General features: G+C 39.8%; 1 protein-coding gene across 1 annotated transcript in view; it reads right to left on the bottom strand.

Annotated features, from left to right (window-relative positions):
* The window catches only part of STN1 (STN1 subunit of CST complex), a 45,983-nt gene that overhangs the window by 4,984 nt on the left and 15,755 nt on the right, over nucleotides 1–25,244 (bottom strand). The window contains exons 2-9 of the mRNA XM_055719788.1: nucleotides 24,732–24,884; nucleotides 20,049–20,144; nucleotides 15,499–15,570; nucleotides 13,537–13,698; nucleotides 12,153–12,264; nucleotides 11,634–11,796; nucleotides 4,697–4,819; nucleotides 4,060–4,132 (exon numbers count right to left, since the gene is read on the bottom strand). Coding sequence (XP_055575763.1) covers nucleotides 4,060–4,132; nucleotides 4,697–4,819; nucleotides 11,634–11,796; nucleotides 12,153–12,264; nucleotides 13,537–13,698; nucleotides 15,499–15,570; nucleotides 20,049–20,144; nucleotides 24,732–24,864 — 934 coding nt within the window. The 5' untranslated portion in view covers nucleotides 24,865–24,884. The remainder of the gene's footprint in view (nucleotides 1–4,059; nucleotides 4,133–4,696; nucleotides 4,820–11,633; nucleotides 11,797–12,152; nucleotides 12,265–13,536; nucleotides 13,699–15,498; nucleotides 15,571–20,048; nucleotides 20,145–24,731; nucleotides 24,885–25,244) is intronic.

Genomic DNA, 25,244 nt, shown 5'->3' with positions numbered 1-25,244 from the left:
ACTGCCTCTTTTTAAATATTATAATCCAGATTAGACATGAAAAAACCCCACAGCTGTCAAAGAGAAAGAATGCCCTAGGCACTAAAGCAAAGATGCATGTATTGGGAGGGAAGAGATCCAGTTTGTGCCTACAGTTCTTCAATTATCAATTCTTCCCACTGACTTTTTTTGAAAGTGTCAGAGCTTTAACACTATTACCGAGGTTGAGTTTTTGAAACTCAAAATATACAGGGCTTATTCAGTACAACCTGATGAGGAGGTTAATAACTTAAGGGTACCTCCACTGTCCACCTATGCAAGACAACCACTTTCTGCAACTGCAGAAGAAACCAAAACAAAGGAAAATCCTTTCGCTCATACCCAACTGGCAAAACGTCTAGCAGAAGGTCCGCGACCAGGGCCTGTAACTGCTTGCCCAATGCTGTCATCTTGTGGAAAATCTCCTACAGTACAACTTCCATTCACCCAGCAATCCCATCCCCACCCTTCAGGCTACTCAGACAATCACGGGAGTAGAAAGTCACAGAACTTCAGTATCAAATTGTATCTCCTTTTAAGAGGAATGAACCCCAAAAATGTACAACAGAAATGTAAAAATAATCGCGTTTCCTGGAGGGCAAGCCAGAGACAAGGCTCCTTAATGGCTGCAGTACTGCTCATAGCTACTGTGTGCCTGGTGGAACCATCATGTGAAGTTCAGCTGTCCCAGTCAACATTTCCTCCAACAGACCCTGTAAACCCACTAATCATCAGTGCTGCTGGCTCCCAGTCTCCCCAGGTGCTGAACTCCATGAAAGACTTATTTCTCCTCCATGGCTAACAATGGAAAATTAGCATAAATAAGACAACAGCACCAAGGACTTTCTACCTCCTCAGCCCTCAGCTCATGTGATCTAAGGTAAGTTTGACAAGGGTACTGAGAAATTGCCATGGGCCAGAGAGGTCCCTGTATTTTGTTGTTGTTGTTGCCACCTTTGTTTTTATTTTTGCCAGTCTCTACAATCAGCTGAGCCCTAGAACTGCCTTAGAGGCTGCTGCAAAAGTCACTGGTAGACAGGAGGCAATGCTGAATACTGGTAAATAAACAGTTCAGCCTAATTGCTATTAGGCTGCGAATGAGGCAAAGATATTTCTTTACAAGTCAATGATCCAGCATGACAAAAAGCCTTTGTGGCTGGTAGCCAAAAATGCCTTTGCTACCCTAGGACAGATAGGTGCAGAGAACAGAACAATGCCTCTACCTGGTCATAGTGATTGTTATGAAGTGGTAGCTGCATTTTGTATTTGTCATAAGTTTGCCATTAAAAGGTCAAAGTGCCTATCCCTGTTCTACAGTAACTTAGCTTAAGTCTTGATGAATTAGATTAGTGGCTCAAGTGTTATGCAACAGTATAGTCCATACTTTCCTCCTAGATGCTAGTAGAAAATGGCATTTTGGGGTAGCTGCAGATGTGTACAATCATTAAGCAACCCAGAAATAGTCCTAGTCTATGGCCCAACTTTGAAAGGAATATATTCCTTGCAGTGAAGTGATGCTGTCCCTCTTTCATTGACGTAGTGGGTTCCAGCTTTTGTCCACCAGCTGAGGTAAGCCAAGCTGCGCTTAACTGTCTTGCCTGACTACCACTATCAGAGAGGATGGAGCTGTAGAACAACTATCATTTTCCCACTGTGGACATCTCACACAGGGTCCATTATGACATATTAAATTTGGCTTCGAGTGGTTCTGTTCTATTAGCCTTACCTAAGCCTAAAACCACAGCAAATCTGTCAAACAAAAAAACCCCAACAAACAAATCTGGACTAAGTTTAGGATTTTGCAGTTCAGTCTGGAGTCAAAATGTGCTGTCATCCCTTTCTGGCTGCCTTAAGCCTCTGGATAGACCCACAGTGGCCTCACATGAGGGCATTTAAGATCAGGCTGTTTGGAATTACAATTAGAGCCAAGGACTAGAATTGTCATGTAGGCATATTACGTATCAGGGTTTGTGGAGCTCTGACTAGACCTGCTGAGAATTTTTTTATTTGTACAATGCAGCTGGGTTGGGCCTGAGAACGTGTTACAACTAAAGCAATGGGGTGAGGCATTGCCTTGAAAACTGGCAGAGAAGTCAGTCATTGGAGAGAAGAGTTTGATTTATCATAAATCAGTCTTCCTGTCACAGAAGATTAATAATACTCTTGAAGGAAAATGGGTAGGAATTTCTTGCAACAAACAAGCAAGAAGCCCTTGAGGTGTTACCACGTTCCCATTTTCTACCAGCCTGCTCAATAGTCAACAGCGCAGCGGGTGGCTAGGACTGCCGTCCCGCCAGCAGAGGGGGGCCGACAGTTACGTTGAGCTCTGCACCCTGGCATCAGTCCGTGACAATTAAATATCTGCAGTAACCTGTTGGGTTTGATTGAAGCTTCTTGGCTTTCCTTCCCCAAAATCTTCTATTACCAGTGACCAGGACATTGAAACGGTCCTTCTGAAAACTAGCAAAGAGACACTGACCTGGAAATTGTCCTCTTTACAACAGGAAATTAAGTAAGTGGAAAGCTTCAAGGAGAACAAGAGGCTATGTAAAAGCAGTTGCTACTTCTAACTTGCCCAGTATGGAAAACATGGCTTTGAGGACTCAGAACTCTTCAAAGTCTTCTCTGTGACTGATCTACAAGTTTCTCTCTGCTGTTGACTCCTCCTGACTGGGAGAAAGAATCTCCCAATGTCTCATGGAGCACTGAGAGTACTTCACCACTGTGATAATTCACAAAAGGGGAGTTAAACACCAGTTAAACACAGGCAGTTGCTCACTGCTCTGTGTCAACTGTATACAGGTTCTGGCCTTTATAGTGGCACAATTGTAAAAAAAACCCAACCACCAAAGAACAGGTTCCCAGGAGAATTAGTCAATGTATTAAATGGGCAGGGGGATGATCTCACTCTGGTAGAAAAGATGTTTGTATTTGTTAATTGGATAAAAGACAACAAAACAATGTGATATGGTAACTGTTGCACTGAAACAGCCTTAGGCAAATGAGCACATCTTCACCTGCATACCCAGTAAAGTCTAATCCCTCCATCCTCCAAAGATACAGGACTTTTACTACCACCTACAAACCCTGTCTATAATTGTACCACTGCTCAAGGTAGCAAGTTGAAAACTCAAAAATAATAGTACTTCACTTAGCCTTTTTCACTGCAGGATAACCATCATGTACCAGGTCCTACAAAGCACTATTATAGTTACAATAGTATAAGGATATTAGCAATTTAAGTTTATATGCTTTATGTCCTAGTCAGTCATTTATTCTGTATTAAAGTGCATTCTACCCCACAAAACAGCTGCACTCCAGCAGCAAGTGATCCCTGCTGACATATTCTGCCCAATGAATTCAAAGGAACTCTGTAGTAATATACCTGTGTAATTAGCAGACATTCAAGTCAAGCACAAGCTATCACTATGACAGTAAGATACAATAGGCTTGAGGGACAGGGATAACTCAGAAGTTACACGAGGTACATTATCTGAAAATAAGTGGGTTTTGTTAGACTGAAATCCCTACCTGCAAAGAATAACCATCTGAGCTCTACCTGAGCTTAAGATCTACAGAGACTATCCTACTGGCTTAAGTTTTATTGTTAACTTAGTGAAGGCAGGGATTTCACCTTTCTGTATGGTCACTTTTGTTTCAACTGCCCTCTAGAAACTAACTAGCAAGATTGACTACTTATTCAGAATGCAAAGCAACAACTGCTAGGTGCTGACCTAACTTCATTACGTTTGGTTCCTCCCAAAATCTAAGTATTCTTAAAAGATACAGATCTAAGATAATAGCTGCTTATTTCAGATATGAGCGCTTTGCTTCCTGCTGGGCATGCCTGCTCTTTCTCCATGCTCACAGGAAGCTGCCCTTGCACTCCTGCTTTTAGCTATACTGATTAGCTACACCAGCAATCTAGCTCCAAGTTCAAGGGTAAGTACAAGAAGCAGATCTAATCCAGCAGCAGGAGGAGATATTGTCATCAGTATATCAGCACTAGCTCATCAGAGCCCTGATCACACTGCTACTTACGCCTGGGTTTTCGACAGTCTTCTTTAATCACATCAAGGGTCACTTTAAGCAGCTCCTTATCATAGTCAGTCACCTGGAGAAAACAGAAGAAACACGCAATTTATAGCAGTCTATTTCACAGTAGATGGCATGGCTGAAAAACAATCCAAGGTCATGAAGTATTCTAAACCAAGACTGTCATAACTACAGGCTGCATTATATACTGCCTCTGAGACTAATAATGAACATTGAATCTTCCTAAGCAGCACCCATAAGTTAGGTGAAGAACACAATATAACAGAATTTAACCTAAAGGAAGGTGACCAAGTTGATAGAACACCAAGTTTCAACCCATTTTGATAAAGAGAACTATCCCAGGCTTCAGTCTGCTCAGCTGTGTCAGGGTACAGCTCGGCAACCCAGTTAACACAGACTGCACCTGGAACAGCAGCAATGCTTCAGACTGGTGCCGAGCTACAAAACTCAGTGTGTGATACAGAAGTAGAAGCACAGTAAAGTAAGCTGCAGGTAAGATCTTTGAATAAATAGACAGCACTTGGATGTCCACCTTTTCTTTCTGAAATATTTCTGAAACATTGCTACTAACTATGAAAGTCATACCTCTGAACTCATTTGCAACCACAGCTCAATTCCTTACATAGTATAAGTCCTTGGAGCTCCTAGGTTTCTGGAAGACCACCCCTTTTTCTTGTAGCATCCTTATTGCTTCCTCAAAAGCACTGTGAATCCTTTTGGAACTGGAGTTACTTTCTGACTTCACCTGGATGGAAAGAAAGGAATGAAGCAGACAGTGAGAAATGTCAGCTCAACTAAAGTTACCAGGTAAAGTTTCAGATGCTTTCAACAGCAAGAGAACTTTAGGTGATTTTGTTACACATTTTTCTTCATTTAGTAATTCACAAATCATATCTCTTATGTATGAACTAACCAACGTCCCTGAGCTTTAAAAAACACACACCAGAAACTTGTGCTACTCTAAAGGAATCAGAATCTCTTAAGGGCACATACTGAGGAATCTCTTTCGCAAAAGGCTTGTGATGCTCACAGAGCATTTGACCATTCAGCTAATGAAGCTTTGCTCATATTTAGAGTTTTCCTGGTAATAAGAGTAGGAAGATGGGGAGATCAGTGCTTTTTAAGGTGATATTCAGGAGGAATCCAAGTGCTGGGGACTGGGTTCCCATCTCCTGATTTTAAATTGAGGAAGTGTCCAAGGGAAAGGGAGAAACTGGCAAAACCAGTATTTGTTCCTTGTCCTCTTCATTTCCAAATTTTTACACACATTCTGGTCATGCTCTCAAGAGCTTCTCCACAGCCTAATGAAATGAAAGGATAAAGAGCATGCAAGAAATTAAGACAGGTATACAAGACAGGGAAATAAAGGTTTCAGTTTTGAGGGCAGGTGGGAAACTAGTCCCTTGTGGAAGGAGAACAAAGTGTGTGGAAGTCCATAACTGAGGAGGCTATTTAGAACAAAGAGTTCTGTGTTTGGGACACGTCTAACAGTGTAGGAAGGAAGGAAGGAAGGAAGGGGAGGGGAAAAAAAAAATCAGGGAAAAGCAGGGTTTGTTTGGAAGTAAAGCAGAGCTAAGACAGTGGAATGACAGCTAGGGAAGTGGAAGGAAATAAGGAATCTGTTGTGGAGAGGATAAAGTATCAGTAGATAACAGTAAGAGCATGACTTACTCTTCTCCATCTCCATCTGTCCTACTATGTTCATCAACCTCATGTTTATCTACACAGACTGCTTCAATTCCCTAGCTGTTTTTAACTCATCTGCTGGGAGCACACTGTGCTCCCTGTGGTTTTCTTTGAGAGCAGAGCTAAACTGCTTCCCACAAACCAACATGTGATAACTGGAACCACACCAGAGCAACCAAAGCAAGATTTGCCAAGCCATTTCTTCAGCTATCACCATAAATACTCCCACCCCATTCTAAACAGAAGTATCAGACTTCACATATCCTACTTCGCTCACCAGATGTGCTCAGAAGCCTTGGAAGTGAAACAGGCAACCACCACGCACTAGAATGAATTCACATGAATGTGTGAAACAGACACCACATTAGCAATGGAAGAATAGCTTTTCACAAAACAGACATTCAATCCATTTGCAAGTCTCAAGTGAAACTCCAACTGCTTCTGAGCCTAGAAGCTAATATGCCTAACAGGAAATGGTCTGGAGATCCAATAGGCACGTTAGTTTCTCCATGACAAGTTTCTCCATCCCATTCCTCTACCTAATCCTCAATATTTCAATAGGCCATAATCACATCTCTTTCTCTGTCCCACAACAGCGAAGTATCTCAAAAGAAAGTGCCTAATAGTTCAAGATACTTAACATAGAACAATGACTATTATTCCCAGTTCGGTTTTCTCCTTTTGTTCCAGACTGAAGGATCTCAGTGCCCAAACCTTTGCCTTTCTCCCTGTCCATCACAGCTATACCAGTCTGGGTAACAACAGACACTGCTTCTAATTACACACTTGACCGTACATCTAGACACCAGTCCAGCCACAGCGTTAATACCACTATCGTATTTCTCTTCATAGTGCCTCTTCTGATGAACTGTAAAAACAAACATACAATGTAGCAGGCAGGGTTAGGTGAAGAGTGAATATTTTCTCATGGAAAAGTACATTCTCATAGCTGTAGAATGAAGAGACTCTGCCTCTCACTCAAATGCAGTAACAAATCCTCAAGACTCTAAGAAACTGCTAGGAAAGCAACCACCTCAAGACTCTAATCAATTTTTAATGTGAAAGCAAACATTTGAGGAGAAAAAAAAAAGATAAAAATATCTCCAAAGAAGCATGATAATTATTCAGTTTGGCTTAACACTGAGATCCTGTCAGAAAAGAGAGATAATTAAAAACAGACTGTGTGAACTGACACAGAGCTCAGCCTGGATGGATACTGAAACAGCATCACTATGAATGCAAGTCAAGGCACTGACAGAGCAAAGGCAGAGAGGCAGGCTTGGGAGCGAGAAAATAAGCAAGCAGCTGCTACATATCAGCACCCTCTCACACGTGCTGCAGAGTCCAAGGGAAAGGGCTCCATGGCGGAAGGACTGTTCCTGAAGAACAAATGAGGGCTCCCGCCCTCTTCAAGGGCTTTAATGTTATCCTGAAGTGACAGGAAAATTTGGGTTTCTTTCCTAGTGTGCTCTAGAATGTGCTTCCTCCTCTCCACCCCTCCGAGTACTTTTTCCCAATACCTTATAATTTTCTTTTATGCCAAACCAGGCCCTCATTTCCTCTGGACTGGGATCCCCGTTCAGAGCTGATGTACACCTAAGACTGATTTAGTCTACTGAGCAGAAATCTACAGGAGATTACATGGTGTTACACAGAGAGAGAAGAAATCTAGGACCAGGAAATCCTACATGATTTCATGTCCCTGCATTTATTTCAGGAGCAGATGAAAAAATGCTTGCATTTCAACAGTTATAAAGATGTATTGTAGCTGTTAACATAGTCCCGCCTGAGTCACAGGCTTATTAGCCACCACTTTAGTTTTACAAAGCTTTTTCATCTGAGCAATGTGGATATTAAGTAGTTTAACTGCTGATTTAAAGCACCAGCAAGATTTGAATTTGGATTTTGAATTTATCTCTCACAATGTTCACACCTCATTTTGCAAAGTGCCCCCTTCGGCATGTGTTAGTTTCAGGGCGTACAATTCCAGGTTCCCTGGAGTGCTGACAGCAGCACTCCCCCCCACACCAGGTCCTTTTCAAATAAATGAAGCTGTACATCCAAACACAGGAGCATCCAAAAACTATTTGTTGCTTTTGCAAAACACATTCCCCCCTGCCCCACCCAGAGAGAAGCGGCTATTAAATGATCATCACTGCCCTCACTCACAAGACCAGCCAAGGACTCTGCAGCAAAGCCAACAGAAGAATCCATGTCTCCAGAATGAAGTCGGTGTTTTGATCAATATATTCCACCTGATGGGTCTCACACAGCTTAGTGGGCTGGTGCTATGCAACCAGTTATTCTCAGATCTTTAAAGCAAGACAAACTCTCTGTACAATCAATAATAGGTCAAAGAATGAAGTGGTACAGGAATTAGTCTGTTCAAAACACTGAAAGTATGTAACCTCTGGCTCATTATAAATCACAACACACCCTGATGGTGTTAAAGTTTCCTGGTATAACCACACACGTGATTCTACTTATAAAATTGCCCTTTGCAATTTCTCATGCAATGTTTAATCCTTGGCTTAGACAGGTGACAATTTTAGTAATAGTGACTCTGGACATGTCAGTCCTATAATAAGCCTTGCAATATACATATTTAAAGTAGCAGTGAAGCTTCCTCAAGAGGCAGGAAGTCAAGCACATAGCATCAAGAAAGTATAATGCATTACGTTATACCTACAGAACAATGTGCAGGGTATATACAGTAAGTATGAACGATGCTGTAAAACTCCCTGCTTTAACTATTTGTCATTGCTGACCTTGAGATAATATTCAAATCAAGAGAAGTACTAACAGCAGAGTCTGGAAAGCACAACCCAAATTATGTGTCCAAGCTAGTGACATAAACAAACTGGAATGGTAATAGTAAAATAGCACACACTATACCTTATGCATGGAGGAAGTACATAAAAATGGTTAATCAAAATTGGCTGATTGCAAGTCATATTTAATCCAGCTGAGAAACTGGACGGATCAAGTTCACATGTAGTTTTCTTTAAAAAAAAAAAAAAAGGAACCAAAGGCTTGTCTGTTTGCCAAATATAATTGCCTAAGTCCAGCAAGTACACTCTTTAGGTTCTATGAGCACAAGATGACTTTTTAGGTTTTCTGCTTGCAGTCTTCCTTGTACCCATCCCTCCAGTCTCAAAAGTAATTTGTTTAAGGGGTAAGGAAAAGGCTACAGCTTAAGGATAGAGAGGGCAACAGTTATGTGAAATAAAGTTCCAGTGGTTTTACAAATCATAACAGTTTTGTTATTTTTGAATTAATTTTAAAAACACCAACCCTTCCAATTCTCTCACCCAAGCTCTCCAATTCTCTCATCCATCTTCTGTAGACTATTAAATTTAAACGTTCCCTACCACATGTCTGAGCAGAGGACATGATTTGAGTTCTACCAGGTCCATCTGCTAGAGAGAAATTTATTCTGCAGAACCAGAAGACTGCACTGCTGGGGAGTCATTAGGACTGGAACTAGGTATGGGTAGGACACGTATGGGATGTGGACAGGCTCAGGTACAGTAATGCTGCAAAGGAACAGACAGATGCTGCCTACCTCAAGCTTTCCCAGCTACTTCCATCTTCACCCCCTGCTCTGCTCCACTGCCAGTGAGTCCATAGCAGCTCACCACCTCCCTGGAGAAAATATCCCATGGGGAGATACCCTCCCACTATGATGAATACTGTGCAAGTATTTTATAACTTGGGAAAGAGATGAAGGGGGTGCACCACATCTCCTAGGATCACAGGGAAAGGAAGAGAGGCAAGCAAAGAGTTTAACAGCAACTGTGCTCTAGAACATTGGAATCAGGGTAAAAAAAGAAATAGTTATACATCCAAATAATTCATCCTTCCACATCCAGGAAAAGTGCAAGAAGTGATCAAATGTGTATATTGTGCTGTGGCCTAATTCGTTTGGTCTACTCATCTAGCTCCTGTCTTGCCAAATAGGCATGAAATAACACCATTCCACTTTAGCAGCACCCTTTATCCTTTTGGTTTGAGGGCAATGCGACACAGAAGACTACAGAGGGGAAAAGAAAGGAAGAGGGACAGAGACCAGATCTGTTACACTGATTTTTGTGGATCAAACTGGGTACTTGACCCTTTGCCAATTATGAGAAGCGACACCTTCAAGAGACAGGGCAGAGGAACAACAAAATGCATTTCCAGAGCATTACTTGGCACTCCTCTTAAGGCATTCCAGTCACTTGACATCCGCAGGTTCTTTCTTATGCAAAAATATATAAGCCTCTTTGCAAGGAATTAATACCAAAGGGCAGCAGGGAGAACTGCAACTTCTAAATAAGTATCTGTGTGCCCAAATTCCTGGGCCATATACTCACATCCTTGCATCAGGGTCAGGAGTAACTATTAATTATTACGATAGCTCCTCATGACTGCTAACAACACTGATGCTACGTTGTTTTTGTTGGTTTGGTTTTTTTGGTTGGGTTTTCTTTCATGCCTTTCAAAGTTTGTTCTGTACCAGTCCCTACTTTAAATGTCTTTGCAAGTTATTTATCATGATCTTTCTATAAATGTCAAAACTTCAAAGATGGAAGTTTCCCATATTAGTCACAATGGCCACTACTTCCTTTAATGTAAAGTGTTTGGGAACTTTTAATACTGTTCCAGCTAGTTTAGAAAAAATACCCTGTCCTATGTTGGATATTCTAGCATCAAACTTCTCTGTCAAAAATGAGAGTAGCTCCTGTTATTGGTTATATCTATGCTTGCTTTAAGGCAAACAACAAAAATGCTTTTAACAAAACTGAAAGAAACAGCTATCAAGAAGCAGCTATCAGCAGCAGTTCAATGGAGCCGACAAGAACAGAGCTACATTATTATATGACCTCATCTACAAGGGGACTGGTTTTTGTGGGTTTTTTGTTTTGGGTTTTGTTTTTTGTTGGTGTTTTTTTTTTAGATTTAAACATCAGATATTAAAACAACATAGCATTTAACTTTACAGTGCATATCTGAATCAGGCAGTGAATATGACTGCCATGGATTTATTTCTCAACAGAAAACCAAAAAGTAAACAAATGAGTCACAAGATTAGTGTATATTTCAGTTGCCATTGGTCACATGGTAAAAGCCTTACCCATCTTACTTTTGCAGAAATTTACCACTTCACACCAGTCAAGAATCTGGTTTGTAATTTATCCAAATAACACAGAGTAATATAAAGCCATTTTACAAAATGGTTTTTGTTCTATTTCCCATTCTGCAGTTGATCAGGAGCATACTATCTCACTGGAAATTTTCTTAAACAGTTTAGTTACACAGAACTGCATGTGAACTGATTTCAATGAAATCCCACCTTTTGATCCTTCCAATCATGGCCTTTCACAACTAGGGATTTTCAACAAGAGAAACACATACCAAGGAGCACTGCTCATCCACTCAAATATATTAATAGAGATGTAGCTTTCAAAAGGAGGTTTAAGCTTCAAATGAAAATCAAAACAAAGACTTTGTGGTCCCTTGTCCTGATCAAATTCAGGATCTCAAACATCTGTCCCAAACAGCTCAAGCACCTTAAAGGGATCTTTTCTGATACTGCCACTATTTATGGATCTAGGAAAGTTAGTGCCTGTTTCAGACTGTAAGGTCACTTGGCCTTAATACAAGATTACCCTTAACAAGAGAATTTTCTCCTATAGTTTTTTTCAGTCCAGTTTGATATCTCTCAAGTGACAAGGTTTCCTCAAGCTCTGTAAATCATTAATGCATAAAGCTAAAGCACTTGTAGTATTTGAATCCTCTGAAGGCATCAGTCTCTTATGTGGTTGTTTACGCTCAAAACCCCTCATATTAGTTCCCCCTACTAAAAACTTGAAATAGTTCCATTCACTCACCTCCTGACAGCTGCAGCTGGGCAGATGCACATCAGCTAGTGACACCAGAGTATCAATTGTTTCCAATTCCTGTTGGTAAAAGGTCTGAATTCTGTTTTCTAATAGAAAGCCTTTCACTTTCTCATGCAACATGTTGATTGAGAAATTCTGACCCTCCAGGCCACTACAAGGATACATAAAACATGTCAAAAGACAAGAAATATACTCCTCCATCTGATCTGTTGACCTCACCCATGAATCTTGGTCAAAACTCCAGCATTTTTTACTAGATGCAAGAGGTCTGGTGCACACTAGTTCTCACTTTGGTTCAGCATTATATTTCTTTTCTCATATTATGGATAGGTATCTCATCTGTATGGATCATCAATTATCTGGGAGAAAAGCAGGCCTGCTACTGTATGCTATATCACAGTTGGGGCCAATTCTCTCTCTCTCTCTCTCCATAGTTATTACAATAACAAATAAACAGTAATAAAATCCCACACTTTGCCCCAAAACCAGTCTGGATACTGCATTTACCTCTGTCCCTCCTTGGGGCCTTGGAAAGGTTTATCATAAACTTCTCTATAGAGACAGGGAAGCTCCAGCATTCTTGAAATCTGAATATCACACGCAGGATCATCCACTTTATCTGGAGCAGCAAAAAGAACACAAACACTTGGGCAGGACTGCCATACCAATCTTTTAAGCCAGCATACCAGAGGCAGCACAACAGAGCTTCACATGCCAGTATTAAATTGGCAAATTTTGTTCACTGTTGTTTTTATAAAAACAGAACCACAAAAGCCACTCTTGCTTTTACAGTTTACAAGGAGGTAAATGGCCTGCTGTGGTGCATTGCAGATTTGCTTTTGTCTGACAACTTACTTAACTGGAATTTATGATGTCTGTCCTACCTTTCAGCAGTCTTCATCCATTAGATGAAGTTAACACATAGTTAGGACAAAATGAAAGCAATTTAGAGGCTATTTGAATTGCATGGCTCTCCTTCAACAAAACAATTTTATTAATACCAGTCCTTGAATGGGTTATATATTCTTAAGTCTTCTGTCTGGAAAGGAGGGTTGAATTCCCTCTCATATTTTAGCTAGAGTTGAAAAATAGACTTTTAATCTGAGCTATACAGGGTTTTTAAAAGACACGCTTCCTTCCACCAAAGGAATCATCTCAGTATTGTCTCTGGAAGATTTCGCTGGGGAAAACCAACTCTTACACAACAGCACAGACACGGAGAAGAGAAGAAGTTACATAACTGGACACTCCTAGGGTATAAACACCAGACTGCAGAATCCTGCTGCCCAAAGAACTGTTAGATACAGGGGCAGCACTGGCATGCAGATCTGTGCCTGGCAGACTGAAGATGAGGAACACTTCTCAAGCATTCTGCAGAGCCAGATAGTTCAGGAGAACCTGGCCTTCAGTAGTACCCATACACTTCAGTGTGCCCATACAGTGCTGCCTGCCCACAGAATGGATTATACAGGCTGTTGACAAACAGCAACTTCTTCTCCAAAGCAGCTAACACTCTTGATGAAGCATGACATAAAAGGTCATCAACTCCCTTTCCATGCTGTTCTACTTCAACACAAAGAAAACTGAAGAGCAAGTCACTCTCACACAGATACCCAACCACAGTATCTGCATAGTATTCTTGTATGTTTGCCAGTAATCTTCTATAGATTTCCCAGGAATGCCTCATTTACAGGCAATTTAATCCCACACATTAAGTAGTGTGCCTTCTAACTCTGCTAAAATTGAAATAAAGACATACAGATGAAAATCTCTTCAGAAAATAAGATGTCTGACAATACAGTGGAAATTATTCAATGAATTACGTACAGCTTAGCCCTTCTCACAAATTCAGACAATGATGTTATGCACATCACAGATCCATAAAACTCACAAAAACACGAAGCCTGAATTTCTCTTTGTTGCCTATAGGTTCGGATGTGACCTCTAACCCTCACAACATCCCCAATCTTCAGCTTGGTTTTCTGGCTCACTATTTCTCGGAGTTTCTTCATCTGTTCAAGCACAGTAAGACTGCTGTGTGTGCTTGGATGATCTGTAAGGAGTGAGGGAAAGGTGATCAGGCATTAAGGCTGATTTGCATTCATCCAAACACTTAAACATCACAGAATCACATGTTACTAAAAAAGGAGTAAGGTCCTAGGCATCGTGTCCTGGGTAGCAAAAATTTTGAGTGACAAAGTTAGTTTACAGTATTATATTTATTTAAATAGTTCAGCTGGGGAAAGGATAAAAGGGAGGAGATACCAATTTACCACTGAAACTGTCATAGATTGGTTGCAAAATTGAAACATTAGTTTGAAATGGGTTCTGTCACTTTTTGATTTCGTCATGCTAAGACAGATGAGAGGGGAAAGGAAAGGTCAACTGAACTTTATACATAAAGGACAACTGAGTCACCTGAGGTGGGGCCAAAGTATTCATGTGATACAATTTGATGTCTACACTGAAGTGAATGCACTTTGACAGAACTTCACATTTACCTAACACACCTTTGCAGGGGAGTAAATTCTTCATAACTTAAAATCTGATTAATGATCCAAGTGTCCCTGCTCATAATTACATAAGGCTGGAAGAAAGTTTCCTGTGCCCCCTAGAAGCTGTTTCCTTTAGCAACTACAAATTAATTAATTTCCATTAGTAACATAGTGTCCATACAAGCACTAATGACACACATGCAAAATAAGGACATAAGGCTGAAACAAGCAAGCATCCTCAGCCCTTGTTTCATGCAATTCCTTTAATGAATTTAAGTTCCACATAGAACAACCTCATTTGATTGTGGGTCCGCATTACTTTTTTGGCAAGCTGTTCCACAGCATCACCCCTCAAAGTGAGAGCTGTCTCCTAGATTCCAGTTGGGGTTGTTTGTACCACTTGTCATATCATTGTTAAATGTAAGTAAGAATTATCTGTCTGCATAAATGGGTTTGTTCCACAGACATAAGAGCTTTTAACTTTTACATCAAGCTTTCCTTTCCCCACTCTATGCATATGTAACCTTAACACTGGCAGATGATACTAACAACTTCTGTTTCAGTAGTATGTGATCAGCTCCATATCAGAATTGTCAATCCACTACATGAACTTTCAAGAATGTCCAAAGTAGAAAGTATTCCATACTTTGATCTATGAAAAATGGTGGGAGAAATAGCAAAGAGAAAGCCAGACATTAAGCGAGTTCTTCTATTATTGAGTGCAGTAATAGTGTAATTTCAAATTAACAATTTTGCACATGTAGAACTTTCCCAAATTGTAAGATTGCTGGCATCCTCCCACTGCATTTTAAGTTACTTTCAAGTTCATCACTGAAGTATATGCATGAGCAGGAGGAAAATATGAATGCAAATGAAGAAGAGACGATGAATCCTGAAACCACTGTATCACAAGTAAACCACTGTATCACAAGTGTGGGGAATGTCTACCATGTTGCTGATCAATGGATTGGCTTTGGAAACAGAAGTTGTGGCATGTGGCAGATTTCCAGCCTAGCTCCTCACTAGATGAAGTCACAAGAACCATCAGAAGAGGACTGTCTGCACAATGTCACAGCACAGAACTGAAATACCATATTACTCAGATAAGGAAAAGGCACAACAGGTCATAATGTAGTGGTTTTATTGGCATCACCACTGGACACTACACAAACTAATATGAAACTCCCAAAATAGCCCAGGCTGTAGGATGTGATGATCTACAACTTTTTTTTTTTTTTTTTTTTAAAAAAAGGAGGCAGTTGAATTTGCTCCTCTGCAAGTTTGATCATTTGCTAAATTACATAAGACAGACATAAGCAAAACTGTACAGCCAAAGGAGGAATTATTTGATAAATTACCTGGTAAAGATGTTTCTGCTGCCATGGGATTTTTCCAGCAGATACAATTTATAACACCAGTACTATCATCCACTGTAAAAGAAAAATTGCAAGAATTACAGAGTAAGAAAGCAGGTAGTGATGTTCCAAGAACTGAGGATACATAGATACATAGGGAGATAACTGCCAAGGATATCCCATTCCAAACAGTCTGAAAGGGAAGGTGGGTGCTCAGCCACTACTTACACTGCTAAAATAATCTCCACAGTCATTTCAGTCATGGAAGTAGCTTAGCAGCAGATACCAAGCCTATGTGCATGGTCAGCAAAGTAACAGGTATATTCTCAAAAAAATGTCAAGCACGAATTTAAATTATGAGGCTTCAGTACATATATTGGATCCTAAAGGGTTTTAATCTCATTGATAAGGTCTGAAGAAGAATCAGTGCTGAAAGCTGAAGCCAGACAAGTTAAAACTGGAAACCAGGCACAAGAAACAGAAACATTACCATAACAGTGAGAAAACAGCACTTCAGCATTGAGGGGTACAGTTATGTGAATAGTCTAGGAGCGCTGTTACCTCCAGCTGCACTGGTTGCCATGCTAATATTGTGCACAAAGTCTGCTGGCCTTTCCCATACAAGATGTTCCAGAGAGCAGAAAGGCAGCTCCTCCTCTAGCCAGGAAGAGCAGAGGGACAGTACATGCTTGTGGTTGTTTCTGCTCTAGGCCAAGAATTACCAGCTTAAAGTATACCTACAGGTGGCATGCACGCCACTTCCGTTGCTGAAAAATCTTAACACCTTCTCCCGAGCAGGAAGCTACCCAGCTTTTCCTGTTTTGCTAGTACCCAATCAAAATAAGTTTTGTGATTTCTGCCCCCGGCGCTGCATGGTCAAGGACAGCACAAAAAGGCAAAACCTAAAGAAAATTAAAAGACTATCAAAAGAATCAATTGTTCTACAGACCAGGACACTGTATACATATGGCACGTCCAACAAACACTGTCTAAATAAAGAGGTACTAAATGTCAACAACAGCAAGGATTGCACTTCATGTCCAGCTAATGCAAACACCTCGCTCCTTGAACGTAACAGTCTCCAAGACTGAGCTTCCACTCTTCATAAATTGGAATCTGCAATTTTCTTTGCCTCCTTAAACCAGATCCATGACTACAAAAGTAACAGCAATGTTTACCAGGAAGGTACTGATTGGTACCTGCAGTCGTTTCCTCTGGGAACCATAGCATCAAAGCAAAATACTTTTTTATTGTCTCATGTGTTTTGAAACAATCTCCCTGTTTGGGTGGGGGGCTGTCCAATTTCAAATAATTGTCTTGCCTTCTTGTTTCCTAGTAGCTTAGCTGCACATCCCTAATAACAAACATACAGCATTTAGAAGATGCAGGCAATTCCAAATGCCATCACAAAAGCGTGTTCATCTCACTGCTATAACCCTTTTGAGCTGCTGTGTCTGCAACTATTTCAGCAGCTTTATTTTTGTACCAGAGCATAAATAATGATCTAGCTGGTAGGATTTCCTCTCCTTGGTATAGACAAAAAGCAACTATTTCAGCAGGAATCAGGAGCCTCCATATATCATGCCAAGCCATTCATGCAAGCCAGCAATGGCAGTAAGAAAGAAGGCAGATGACATTTCACTTGTTACATTATTGCAACTTCTAGATGTTCCAGCTTGCAACTGGTTGTTGCACCAACTGTGACAGATATGCTTCCTAAGAAGGGCTTAGCAACAAAACAAGCAAGACTGAAGGATTAGGAGGCCAGACTCCTCCTCATCAGTGTAACAGCTGAAAATGGAGTCCCAGAGAGATTGACCTGATCATGACTACCCAGGGAATCTACTAGCACACAGCTCTGAAACAGTTTTCCCAATTGATAAATAAAAGCAGACAACGAACTCCTGAAGCACAGATGAATGAGAACCCTTGCAATTGTATTCTAATTAGACAGAAGAATGTTAATCTATTTTAAATGCACACAAGGGGTCTTCAAGCTTTTGAAAACTTCCTGTGCCACCCTTCCTCATCTCTTTGGGTTTAAACTTTTGTTTAGTTTTTTGTGAGTTTTGTTTTTGGGTTTTTGTGTTTTGTTTGTTTGGGTTTGGGGTTTTTTTGCTCTTATATTAACTATTTAAGGGGAAGCACTCTCAAAGCTACCTGATAAATGAGATATTTGTATTCATTTTTATTTCTTTATGATAAAAAAGGGTATGGTTCTTGTAGGGCCTGTGTGAGCCTACGAGATCCTGGTAAGAATTTTTTCATTTGTTTTTAAGGCAAGTGCTTTTCAGCCTTTCAAAAGAGTCCTGGAGTATAAGGAAAACCACATGTGATGTTTGGTTTTGTTAAAAATAAAAAAATAGGAAAAAAAAGGTCAGAAAGGTGCATTAGCTAAAATATGAGCTTGTTCGAGGCCACACTTGAATTAGATATCCTTATCCTAATTGATCATAATAATAAATAATAATAGCAATAAACAATCAAAAAAATGTCAAAACCAGGTTTTACACAGCATGTAATTTATCTATTTATTTTTTAAGCCAGGAAAGGGTCCAATTACTCTCTTTTGCAATTATTATTTTGTCACCAGTTCTGGCTGTACGGATTTCGGCACAGAGAGGACCTAAGATTCTCTTAAAATGAGCAGTGTGTATTCTGTAGACAGGTAAGAAACGAGGGAGGGACACAGCAGCAGCAACACAGGCATTTCAGTTCTCCATCAGAGAAAAAGTACAAAGGGGGAACTGCTTTTTAAGTCACTTTTAAACAGATGGTAAGTGAGCAGGTACTGAGCACTGTGCAACGCTCCGACAAAATGCCTGCTCTGTGACTCACCAAGCAGAGTCGGTTGAACTGAGAGATGCAAGAAGTTACAAGCAGGAAACAGTCTAAGAAGTTCGGTTTTACGCAGGTGGAGTCAGCCTGCCTGAAAGAGAGGGCAGGCTGGGGAGGGGCACCCTGGCAGGTAGCCTGAAAGCTCAAACCAGGAACTGCTGGAACAAAGAGTGGAGTTGGATGTGAAAGGACAGCAGGAAGCCAGGCTCACCGAAAGGTCGGCTGATCTCACACTAAGGCCTTAATTCCACTACTCTGCAGTTTCTTTTTATTTCTGTTCCTCCATTTTCTGCCCCAATCAAACATTTCTAGCAAGTTTACATTTGAACTAATGCTGAGAGCAGTGTGGGAAACCCTTGCCCATAGAATTGGTTTTGCCTTTGTCATTTTGATTCTATCTTCCTCTGTTCTCCTGAAGTCATAACTACATTTGCATACTAGTGCAATAAAAGAATAATAGCTGACGTTCAATTTGCATTTCAACACTTCATTACATCATCAATCACATCTCCGCCTCTTAACTCAGGTACTTGTTTAGCCTGTGCTACTTCAAGTGCCAGAGAAACTTGTGTTTTGAAATATTTACTGTCCATTATTTAGCATAATGGCAGGGTAATAACAAGCATCCAAAAGTTAGACTTAAAAAAAAAATATCTAGAAAATATCCACTCTAAGAAACTTACAGGGACATTTCTATAGAGCACAGAGTCAACTCCAAGCAGCTGCACCAAGTGCCGGGTATGCTACATGCAGTAGCAGTTAATGGGACTCTGCAGCAGTATGATGCAACTGCAGGTGTTGTGGAAGCTGGGACCTGGTTAAGCTATCAGCTGTACCTTCACAATACTCCTATGAGTCAGGGGGATGTTGCCGACTCGATTTTCTAAGTGAGGGAATTGGGTAATAAGAGGTGCTCTGTGACTTACCTCCATCAGACGGAAACCCATGTCAGAGAAAGATACTGGACATGAGTCCATCAAGTGTTTTGACAGGATCTATGCATTTGGCTCACCCTTCCTACTGTGAGATGACCTCCCTCACCTTTTGAAACTTGCCACATCACCACTACTTCACTCTGCTTTTTCACCAGAAGAAAAAAATCAGCTGAACAGAATGACAATCAGATGTTGCCATGTTAATAAAATAGTGTGAATACTGGAAAAAGTAATAGGGAAGAGATAACTCCCAGCTGGTGTTGGCAAGGACTGGTACTACAATGCTTGAGTTAGATTTGCTAAGACTCTTACGCATCTAAATATAAACAAGCTCCTAACTGCTATTAAAAGCTGGCTCAAGATACGACAAAACATACAAGTCAAAACGGATTTCTAATGTTCAAAAAAAATGAAGAAGTGACTTCTATTTGCAGGCACCGTTAAATCTGTTTATATCTGAACAAAGGAATTGCATGCATATATGTATATATCTCTCTCAGAGGAAGATGGAGTCCAGTGGCAAAGCAATACCCAAAATCAAGAGTTGCTAGATAACCCCAAGTGAATCAGTTACTCTGTTTTAACTGTTTGTTTCTCTGCTTTTGAAGTGGACATAAACCCATAGCTTCTGTAAGTTTGCTAAATAACCTTAACTGCAGAGATAAGAGCACAGTAGTTTCAAGAACAGACAATGATCAAATAAGGCAACCTTTAAGCTCTAATGGTAACTAAAGTTAGAAGACCAGTAAGTGCAAGAAGAAAGAAAGAAACTTTTCTTACCTCCACAACTATAAAAGGCATCTCGCTCTCTCATTTGAACCACTATCCCGACAACATCCACCTGTCTTATTGGATGTCCGTTATAAAAGAATATACCTAGACAAAGAACATTCTTGGTAAGCGTAACTATTTTTTCAACATCTTACTTTACATAGTCACATACAGTAAATATGTAAGAAAGTATGGTTTTTACTGATATCTTAAACTTGACAATGCCTGGATCAGTGACAACTGGTAACACCAGAAGGAAGAACTACCAACTCTACTTAGGATACCAGAAGCTTGCTTTTGTAGAGTGTCAGAACTTTATTAACCTCTTGTTTTCTTGCACATTTGCATCTGAAAAACAGTTTGCTGCAGTCATTAGGGGTTTTCTAGGGTTGTTTTGTTTTGTTGTTTCATTTTGATTTGGTTTTGGTGGGGTTTTTTTTGTTTATTTGTTTTTTCCCCATCTTCATCAGGCTTCAGAATAAATAATAGAACACAACAGAAGTAGTTTGAGCTTCTCACAATGCAGCTATCCTGATTAAGGCAAAGCAGTCAAAAGGAAAACTAACATAATTCTGTCTTTCATTTCTAAAAGAACAGGAGCCACGGGAAGCAGGGGAGAGAAACATCCCTCAGATAGCAGAGTACACTATGCAGTCATTATGGACAGCATCTCGAACTTCAGTTTCTGAAATAACGTGTTCGAAAACCATCCCTTCAAAACTATCTCTGTGCATCTATAAATACGACTTTAATAAGAATAACACATAAAAACATGTCCAGGAAACAGGGAAAAATCAGAGCCCAGTGGACTTTGACAGCACTGAGGTTGCCACATGCTGCAATTCCTTTTAGGAGAGTAACAAATGTTAACAAACACCAATGTAAGAATGATAAACTGAAGCTTCACAGTCCACTAGCAGGGTAATAAGGCAACAAGCTCCAGACATATCCTGGGCTAGCTAATTTTCAGTCAATGTGTTTTCTTCAGTTTTCAAATACTGCTACTTTACTGAAACATGCCATCTGGGATGTTCAATAATTGTCTTCTAAAAACTAGGTAACTCAAGAGACTCGGAAAGGAACATTTGCCTCCATAGACTGTGACAAGTTTTATTCTTACAAAAGGAAAGAGAAACACTGCAGCAAGGGAGTCAGAAAAATGTTCTGTATTAAAAGAAAAAAAAAATCAAAACCTAAATCCAAGAATAACTTGTCCTACATAGCTGCTAGCCTTCAATGAGCTTGGAATTAACTTTCTTCACATAAGACAGACAAAACCCCAAAACTTTCAGAAGAAATCACAAGTGATCAACCAAGCAGCTAATAAACAGTAATTTTGTTCATAAAAAAATCCACTGCAATGTTTTGAGGATGCATCTATCACTGTCATCTTAGAGCTGGCTATAATAATCGTGCAGTCACTGCTCAGGTCTGGTGTAGAGAATGGTTAGCAGGTCTGTCCACCTTTCTCTCATTCCATTTACCAGGACACCAGTAAACACTGCTATAGAAACCCTCAATGGAGATGTTCCCAGTGTATATAATTGTTCACTAAGCCTTACAAAACCTCTATAAAAGAAGGTCTGGGTCAGTTTCAGGGTAAGTCAGTGGAGCAGAGACTCCAAGCTCCTGACTGTGCAAACAAGCAACATGTTATTATGTTCATCTCCCAGTTAGTAAACCGAGTTTTGGCAAGTGACAGAGACCAGATAAATCCAGTTCTCTCCATCCCCATAAATTCACATGGGACTCCACCCTTACTCTCTGAGAAACTACCTGAACTAATTTGAAAGATGAAATCATATTTACATTAGTAGTTGTTGAACTTGACGATTTCAAGGTGTAAATTGTTTCTCCTGCTAGCTTGCTTATTCAAATTACGTTCATATTGGTAGCAATACAAATACACTAAATATTTGAAGCTATGTGCAAGCACATTCAGTCAACGGTTACTCCCAGTAACCCAGCAAATGACACTTACATTAATATGCTTGTTACCACAACAGGAAGCCACAGCAGCAGTATAGGGGGCTATAGATATAAAGCTCTCTAGGGCAAGTTCTGGTCATATCTTTACCAGCATTACAGAGCACCGAGCTGTTTGCCACGGCTTTAATTATTATTACCTTCTTTCAGGCTATTTGTAGCTTCCTTCATTTGGTGATAAGCTGTTACAATGCAGTGGTGCATGATTAACTCTGAGAAAAGCTCATTTCCATGATATGATTATGTGTTACAACCAAGTTTGCGAGTTTGACACCCACTCTCATTTCAAGGTCTCTAAGACAACACAATTGCTGTTTTTATCTGGGAGGTTTTCCAGTCTTCTTGTCAACATTTATAGCAGTGGAGTAATTGGCCAGGTTTATTGCTTTCCTCTGTGATGTTTTAAGGGATTAGTCATTGCGGCATCAAATTCTAACACATAAAAATGGAAAGAAAAAACTTACTAGGTCATTCAGTCCATTTCCTTAGGGCCAATGCAAGACCGTTGTGTACAGTAAATTCCTGGCAATCTGTACAGTCAGGATACAAACAATCCCAGTAAAGGGCATCCCACCTTTTTCCTGGGAAGGCTGCACTACTGTTTAGCAAATCTCACTCTAAGGATGTTTTTCCTGACATTCAGTCTGTGTTTCTTTCCATTCCTCCTAGTTACAACCCTTTTGTTTTGCACTCATTCATTCTTAATTACCGTTACTTAATGACTGATTTATAGCCAATCATATACTTAGCTTCAGCTGGTTTTCAACAAATCCATTAAAGGCAGGAAATACTGACAGCAAACACCTACCTTCTTCCTTCCCCAAAAGATACTTTTTAAGTGTTTCTGTTGTGCTACCATTTGTTGCCAGTAAATAAGATATGCTGAAAAATGTCTGGTTTGGTATATATACAGCACCAGGAGAATGAACAAAATTCAGGATGTTTGTTCTATGAAATTTCATTTTATTCTTTAAAGTCTGGTTTAGAAAATTATACGGGATTGTAAGCAAGCCTAGCTGTGCAGAACACCAGATGCACAGGAAGCAGAGAAAACTCACATGCACCAACTTTAAAGGCTGGTATCTTGACATGACAGATCTTGACGCTTCCTTACAATCAACTTAGGCAAAGAAAAAAAAAAAAAAGCAACAACAAAACTGGAAGTTCCTGACACAGAAGACAACACACTGAAGGAAATGAATAGAAAGGGAAGTGAAAAGGGAAATTAAGGTAATTTAGAGGCAAGAAAAAAAGAGCGGGATGGTGCTTTCTAGGACTCTTCCTGCTCTTGTGAGATGCTTGTTGATGTTTATAAGTTTAATTCTTTTTAATACATTTTTGCATCCAAACTACAACCCTATTCTGCTGACATAGAAGTGCTTTGTATTTTGTTTGAAAACAATTAAAATGTCTCCAATTTAAGCAGGAACATTTTTTACCAGGTGCATTTGCTATACCAGTACTTCTATAAGACTTCACACTTTAAAAAGACCTCTAAGTACTACTCACTCTAGTGCAAGCATCAACAACAGACTCTAGCCTAATTCTTGCAATGGATTTAAGACAAAAATTTCCCATCATGTTAAATAACAAACAAGTATATATACTGGGCTTTGCAGTTTGTGAAGTCTCTATGTACATAAAAATGATTATGATTAGAGCAAAAAAACCACCAGTCCTTCATTTCTGCAAGAATAGCGCTTTGGTTAGCCTTGCTGTTAAAGAAAAATAAGTGAATAACGAAACCTACAAGGCAGAACATATTCAAAGAGCCAAACAGATGTACTTTGTCTCTGTGGAGGAAAAAGAAGAAAACACTCAAATAAAACACCAAAACCAAACCGAAACCACATACTCTGCTTAGGGTTTACTTCTTTTCCTCATTAATTCTAAATTTTTTGGGTTCCTCCCTGATAATGTTGCACCTTATCAAGCTTCAATTTGGAGAAGTGAATGCTTCTACAGCAGAAAACATACTGCGGTCTATTTGAAGTCTTTTTAGTGAAAACAGAAATTCAAGGTCAGACCCGTGTTCCTTTAGACAGACACATGGTTGATATTGGCTGAAGACCAGCAGGAAACAGACTGCAAAGTATACAGTTTCCAACAATGGTTAGGAAATAAAAGGTGTAGTATAAGATTCAGCACAGATGCCAGAATTTACAATATGGTTGTTCAAATGTATGAAGAATGTCATACATTTATCATATCTAGAAATCAAGCAGACAAAACCTGTATCTGTTTTACAATATATTAATATCCACAGGAAAAAGCAAAACACATACACCAAACATCATCAACTGTCAAAATTTTGCAAAAAGGCATAAAATCCTTCTCAGATGTTGTAGAGACTGTAGAAAGATATAACACACATGTCCAGAAAGGACCAGCATTTTTAGAATTAACTTTATCAGAATATAACAAGTACTACCATGCAGAGGGAACACATTACGGTAATGTAAAAGAGGTTCTGTATCATATATATGAGAGGAAAAAAGACATCAGGAGACACACATTTTATTTTTCACATATACTTCAAGTGCAACCTGATGTTCTTAGAACTGTTAAAGATACTAATGTCACTTAGCTTAGGGGCATGGAAAATTACTGGGTTTTGTGAAGCATCCTGTAATCCCTTGATAAAAAGCACAACATAAATCAATTATAATTCTGTGTGCATCGTAATCAGCACATATAAGTACATACCTGGCACTTGTTTAGATTCTCTCATTTCTTTTATATCTTTAATATAGAGTCTTGCAAATGCAGAAAATACAGGATCCATCCCCCAGTGCAGAGAAGGTGTCTCTTCTTCATACTTCCTGATTTCAGACTGCATTCAAAACCCACACTCAAAACCTGAACACAGAAGAACCTGTAAGAGTTGTTCACATGTTCCAACCGAATGAAAAAATAGCTTGTGATTTCATACACAATAACCAGCAGAGCTGATGAAGACACAAAGGAACTTATCTAATAATACAATGTTATCCTTGTGTCACTACATGAAATATTCAAAGTATCAATACTGATGATTTACTCTTAAGTACTGAGACAGGACAGCAACAGCATTTTGCCCAGCTCCTTCAAATGTAATAGAATTTCAGGGATTTCTCCTCTGTGGAGCCATAAATAGAGAACCAAATAAACACTTCTTTAGAAGAGCAGGATTGCGGGATAATAATTGGTTACTTTCTGTTCAGTTACTTTTCTCCCCTC

This window comes from Falco cherrug, chromosome 9, assembly GCF_023634085.1.
Source record: "Falco cherrug isolate bFalChe1 chromosome 9, bFalChe1.pri, whole genome shotgun sequence".
NCBI lineage: Eukaryota > Metazoa > Chordata > Aves > Falconiformes > Falconidae > Falco > Falco cherrug.
Note: the sequence above shows the minus strand (reverse complement) of the source record. Positions and strands in the feature narration are given on the sequence as shown.